At 48.9% G+C, this 5493-nt stretch overlaps 3 protein-coding genes and 2 long non-coding RNA genes across 7 annotated transcripts in view; 2 read left to right on the forward strand and 3 right to left on the reverse strand.

Annotated features, from left to right (window-relative positions):
- acaa1 (acetyl-CoA acyltransferase 1) overlaps positions 1–668 on the forward strand; it is a 5605-nt gene extending 4937 nt beyond the window's left edge. The window contains exon 11 of the mRNA XM_015054738.1: positions 586–668. Coding sequence (XP_014910224.1) covers positions 586–668 — 83 coding nt within the window. The remainder of the gene's footprint in view (positions 1–585) is intronic.
- The window catches only part of LOC106961192 (calpain-1 catalytic subunit-like), a 19130-nt gene extending 15309 nt beyond the window's left edge, over positions 1–3821 (reverse strand). Inside the window, exons 1-3 of one of the 3 annotated variants that reach the window (XR_001427725.1) lie at positions 3696–3819; positions 2807–3047; positions 2660–2729 (exon numbers count right to left, since the gene is read on the reverse strand). Coding sequence is in view for 2 of the 3 variants with exons in the window: in XM_015054751.1 (XP_014910237.1) it covers positions 2660–2729; positions 2807–3046 (310 nt within the window). In the remaining variant the exon portion in view is untranslated. Of the gene's footprint in view, positions 1–2659; positions 2730–2806; positions 3048–3695 lie in introns of all 3 variants that reach the window. The other 2 variants (XM_015054751.1, XM_015054752.1) reach the window with 2 other exon arrangements.
- A 602-nt stretch (positions 3822–4423) lies between these two features.
- LOC106961194 (calpain-2 catalytic subunit-like) overlaps positions 4424–5493 on the reverse strand; it is a 17676-nt gene continuing 16606 nt past the window's right edge. Inside the window, exons 19-21 of the mRNA XM_015054753.1 lie at positions 4941–5057; positions 4765–4823; positions 4424–4677 (exon numbers count right to left, since the gene is read on the reverse strand). Coding sequence (XP_014910239.1) covers positions 4654–4677; positions 4765–4823; positions 4941–5057 — 200 coding nt within the window. The 3' untranslated portion in view covers positions 4424–4653. The remainder of the gene's footprint in view (positions 4678–4764; positions 4824–4940; positions 5058–5493) is intronic.
- The window catches only part of LOC106961199 (uncharacterized), a 5255-nt gene continuing 4926 nt past the window's right edge, over positions 5165–5493 (reverse strand). The window contains exon 2 of the long non-coding RNA XR_001427726.1: positions 5165–5338. This is a non-coding gene — a long non-coding RNA (uncharacterized LOC106961199). The remainder of the gene's footprint in view (positions 5339–5493) is intronic.
- Positions 5345–5493, forward strand: part of LOC106961201 (uncharacterized) — a 4881-nt gene continuing 4732 nt past the window's right edge. Inside the window, exon 1 of the long non-coding RNA XR_001427728.1 lies at positions 5345–5480. This is a non-coding gene — a long non-coding RNA (uncharacterized LOC106961201). The remainder of the gene's footprint in view (positions 5481–5493) is intronic.

Consider the following 5493-nt stretch of genomic DNA (forward strand, 5'->3'; position numbering starts at 1 on the left):
CCTGGTTCTGATCCAGGTCCTGGTTCTGATCCAGGTCCTGGTCCTGGTTCTGATTCAGGAGAACCGTCTAATCCCTGCAGCCTCATTCTGACTCTGGACTGAACCGGATCCTTTCCCATCATCCCTCTCTCCTCCATCAAGGAGGTGTTGCCTTGGATGAAGGAAAAAACATTTCTGGGATTTCATGGACTATTTGAAGTACTTGTCTGTATATTTAGTTGTAAATATATTTAATACACTTCACTAATTTTGCACTATTTGGTTGTTTGTGTGTTTTTATAAAATCTCTCTCCCTCCAGCAGCGAGTCGTTGACCAACTCAGTCATTATGTTGCACTTAGCTCTCCGTCGCTATGATACCATCATGTTTGTCCTGTTTGTTTCTGAGAAAAGAAGATCCATCCATCCATCCTCCATCATCCCTCCATCCATCCTCCATCATCCCTCCATCCATCAGCCTCAGCTGCAGGTAAACAGGAAGTGGCTCCTGCTGGGAAACGGCTGATGCATGATTTATGATTATTGGGAAACATTAATTATTAACCACAACAGTCTGTCTGTTCTCTTCTAAAGGGTTTGTGTTCAGGGGCCATGGAGGTTCAGGGGCCCCCGAGTATGGGCCAGTGTGTCACCAGGATCATCCAGCAGGTGGAGCTAATGCAGCCCTAAAGTGACTGAGTTGCTTGTATTTGTGAAACGGCTGACAGACAGAAGACACTGAGGAATTATGGGTCGTTTTAAGGAATCAGGCAGTGATGTTGATGAGCTGACTGATACTATTAGTCGCTGTGGGATTTTTATGAAGACTGATTAATTCTAACAAAGAAAACTGTGAAAATATGTTCTTAGAGCAAAAATCTGTTGAACCAGAAGAGAAAGGAATTCTGTGAAGGAAATTAGCTTAAAAGGGACATTAAGTATGAAATAAAAATGGCAAAACAGAAGTACAAGGAAAGGCTGGAGAAAGACTCCACTAATGGGCAGGAACAAATTAAAAGCTGCTGTTGGACCAGAGATCAGGTGCAACAGGTGCTTCTTCCTGGTTCTCATTCTCATAACTAAATGAGTTCAACATGTTTTTCCTGAGGTTTGATTCTCCTGATTTTAGTAATGAGATTTCACATCTGAAAAACAAACATCTCTGCTCTTTCCTCTTTGACTTTTTCTCTGCAGCTGAATCTGTCAAACGCTGCAAGGCTGGAAAAGCCGTCAGGAAATACATCTGGCTCCGATTTGATCATCTTCCACACTTCACCAGCAGGGGGCGCCAAGGTTTCACTTATTTCCATGATCTGGATTCTGATGCTTTAAAGGGAACCACGACTAGTTATAAAAATAACCTTATTTGGGAAATATTTATCTCAGATGTAAAGACAATACAATAATAATACTGTAGGTTATTTAGTTTTTATAAATTTTAATAAAATATTTTCACAGGAATGTCGCCATGTTTTTCACACTGCAATGCATTCTGGGTAAATGACATGTAACGGTCCAACTGCCTGGACCAAACAGTGATGAGTCCCGTTATGAAGCCTTTTTGATTTGAACCGGAGCGCGTTGAAACTGACCAGAACGTAGAAATAACAAGAGGTGATGAAGAGGAGCAAACAGAGGCAGCTGGCCGTAGGAGCTGCTGCTGCCTTCAGGTTCATAATGAAACAATGAATGAGACTCACCTCTGGTCACTGTGTGATCCGGTTCGGTTCTGTAGCTCTGAGTCCAGTTAGGTAACAGCTGTTACTGGTGGTGGTTTTACATTCAGTACCGGTGATCCAGATCCGTTAGCATTTCCAGCAGCATAGCTCCGTTAGCGCTGCTTGTCTTTGACGTTTCTCCCAGCGTCTGTAGCGCTGTGTCCGGTTCAGCATCAGCTGTGCTGTCGAATCCGGTGTCAGCGGGAACAGCGACACCGGACTCTACCAATGACACTGGACCTCCATCGGTGATGTCAGTACCAGAGTCAGTGTTACCCTGCACTGTAGCTAACTTCCTGCTCATCAGAGTTCACTTCAGCCGGACCGAGGTTTTCAGAGTTAACTGTTTCAGTCTGGATTGGAATTCAAATTTGCATTCACATTCCCTAGACACACTTTCTAGATAAACAAATTAAAGTAAAGCGGACTGGTGTGAATGCAACCTTAGTTTATATTACGCAAACAGGAGGACGGGGCTTCGGTTGGTGAGCCAACTGGTCCCCAGGAGGGGGCATGACACTCCTGGGGACACACTGGAGGCCCCGCCCCTCATTTAGGCCCCGCCCCTCAGAGAGCTGCAGCTGTAGCAGCAGGTTGCAGCCACTGCTCAGTTTCCTCCTGACTCATCAGTGACAAGCAGCTCAGCCTCACAGGCAGCTTTCTAACAAACACAGACTGGCCCCGCCCACAGCGCCTGCGGTTCCTGGAAAGGTGCAGCCTGCTGCACCTGTTAGACAGGTAGCAGCTGCCCCAGTGCATGCTGGGAACTCAGGACCTTCAGCTTCAGGTTCTGACCCGGCTTGGTCCTGCCTCAGCAGAGGAAACCAAACAGGATCAGGACCAGCAAGGTTCCAGACCTGGTTTAGGTTTTGAACACATGGCCGGGTCCAGAACCGGACCGGGTTCAGAACCAGGCCCAGCTGAATGAGGTGTAGATGTGGTCAGGTTGCCATGGTAACTCACCCAGCGCCCCCTGGCAGATGTCGGTCCTAGTGGCTCCGCCCACAATGAACCGCGGCTCCGCCGACAGCTCCTGAACGACCAATCAGAGACGAGCTGCGTCACCGAAACGCCCTCGATTCACGGACCGGTTTTGGTTCCGGTTCTTACCGTAGGCCGGCGCCACTGCACGCCCCGGGTCTTGGCGCTGAGCGGGCCCAGCTCCTTGAAGCCCAGCGAGCCAGGTTCTGCCGGAAAGAGCGGGTCCAGGAAGACGGTTCCGTTCTGCAGGCACTCCTCCCTCAGGGCCCAGAAGTCCTGGTTCTGGTACCGGACCGCCTGCTGAGTCGAGCCCAGTCCCCCGGCCCGGTCCCGCTCGTGTTGGATCCGACCCGACACGCTGCTGAACATCCTGAGCAGAACCAGAACCAAACACAGAATCGGAGCAGAACCGGGTCAGAACCAGCAGCGACGCCCCCTACTGTCTGAAACAGCCCCTGACACAGAACTGGACCCAGTGGTTCCGGTCAAAGTTCTGGACTGGATGAGCCGGGTATGAGCCGAACAAAGCCTGTTCTACCATCAGCTGATTACCTCCCTGGTTCTGGTTCCGGTTCTGATCAGGGAGCAAAGTGGAAATTAACAAATTAACTTGGCCGGACCAGCAGATCCATCAGGTCCAGTTCAGGCACATGGTCCGAACCAGTAACACCGGAACCTTCTGCTCCCACTAGAGCTTAGTGGACCAGAGTTCTTTAACTGGTTCCGACTGGTTCTGAAGTAGTTCAACACAGCAGCTCTGGGTGTTCTGCTCGAACCGAACCGGGCCGGACCGAACTCTGCTGCTGATTCAGTCACACTGACCTAAGAACCGGAACCAGAACCGGGTTCTCCTTCCAAACCTCGCCACCAGCAGTAACACCTGTCTGTGCGCGCGCCCGGGACGCTGTGACGAGGACGGCTCTGATTGGATCAAATGTTTTTCATCAGTTTAGCGGCTGGACCGGACCAGAACTCCCAGTCCGAACCTGGTCGGACCGCAGCTTGAAGTGTGACCCACCTGCAGTTATGGTTCCGGCGGCTCGGTGTCGGGATGTCTCTGAGTTCTGCAGTCTGGTTCTGGTTCCAAATGATGCTGAAGATGCTTCACTGCAGCACCGGCCCCGCCCGGCGGGAGGGGCGGGGCTCCACATGACGTCACAGCGCCACGGAGGGAGGGGGGGGGGAGTTAGAGAGCGTCCCCTGCAGGAGGACAGCGGTCCAAACCGAACTTATGCTTCTGGTTCTGAATCAGAAGGCGGGTTCTGGTCCAAAAGCATCAGATCAGAACCGGAGATGAAAAAGAACATTCTGGAAACACGAACAGAAACGTCCGCTCAGGTTCTGGAGGAGGATCTGACCGGGTCAGAACCGGTTCTGGTTAGTTTCCAGGTTCTGACCGAGTCAGAACCGTGTTTGTGCTTTGAGGAGTAATAAGGTGTATTTACATATTTAATGTATGAACTTTGAGCTTTATTTTGTGTTTCTGGCAGTGTAAATAGTTTTATTGTGAAAGTTCAGAACTTCCTGTTAGCCAGTAAAATCTGTCCAAAGTGAACCTGCAGAAAACTGATATTTAGAAATTAGTCCTTTATTTTCTACAGTACTGTTTACTGTAAACTTAGTGGAAACAGGATTATATTTAGTATATTATATTTATTATGTTATATTATATTACATTATATTATATTAAATTTCATTTCTGATTCCGGGTTCTTCATGCCTTTCAAATGAAACTTCAAAACAGACTGAGTGCGTCCGCCATGGAAACACTTTAATGATCCGGTAAAGAGCAGCCAGCAGATAAAAGCCTGACTAACAGGTTCTGTGTGGCGCCGGTCCAAATGGACCTGCAGAATATCAGCGCACAGAGCAGACGGGTTCAGGGACAGTCAGCTGGTGGAGGAGAGGTTACAATACGACGAGAGAGAAGCTGCAGCCGGAAACGCTTTGATGGCGTGAAGCAGAGCGGTTCTGGTTCAGATCATGGCAAAGTTCAACCACTGCAACAGAAACACAGGATCACTTCCTGAACTCCGATAATAAACTGATATTAAACTGCTAAAAACTGATTCAGCTTCCTGCCTCACCTGGTTCAGGTCGAGCTCGATGGAGCCACTCTGGTGGGCATCCAGCTTCCTGAAGATCCCTGAGGAAAAAGACGGAGGTTAGTGTCTCTGCTCGGCTGAAATCAGATTTTTAACCACTCTGGATGTAGAACAGTGAAGTTTGTTCAGGCGTTCTCGCCGTTGATCATCAGACTCACTGAACATCATCTCCAGCCTCATCAGACACGCCACGAAGTTGTCAAAGTCGATGGTCATGTCCGGGTCCGAGTACCGGGCCACCAGCTGCTGGTAGATGGTGTTGTTGAGGGAGAAACCTTCGGAAGGACCAGGAAGCAGTTAGCTAGCAGCATGCTAACAGGATGCTAACATAAAGAGTTATCAACTGAACAACAGGAGAAAATAATCTAGTTTTTTTGGGGGGGGCTCTAGTGGCCTTTATTTGATAGTTAATTACAGGAAAGTGGGTAACGAGAGAAGACATGCAGTGAAGGTCGCCAAGGCCGGGAATCGAACCTGCGACAGCTGCGTTGAGGACTAAGGCCTCTAATGTGGGTTGTGCTGAACCCCTGCTAACCCACAGCACACCTAAAATAATCTAGTTTTAAAATGAGATGATGGAGTCACAGATAAAGTTTAATGTCAAGATTTCTGACGGTTAAACTGGTACATCTGGTGAAGCTAACTGGGCTAGCTTGAAATGTAGCGCCAACAGGACACATTAAGGCCGGTTAGAGGACGTCTAACACAGTG

This window comes from Poecilia latipinna, unplaced genomic scaffold (genome assembly GCF_001443285.1).
Source record: "Poecilia latipinna isolate Pla-1442-1.1 unplaced genomic scaffold, P_latipinna-1.0 Scaffold1276, whole genome shotgun sequence".
NCBI lineage: Eukaryota > Metazoa > Chordata > Actinopteri > Cyprinodontiformes > Poeciliidae > Poecilia > Poecilia latipinna.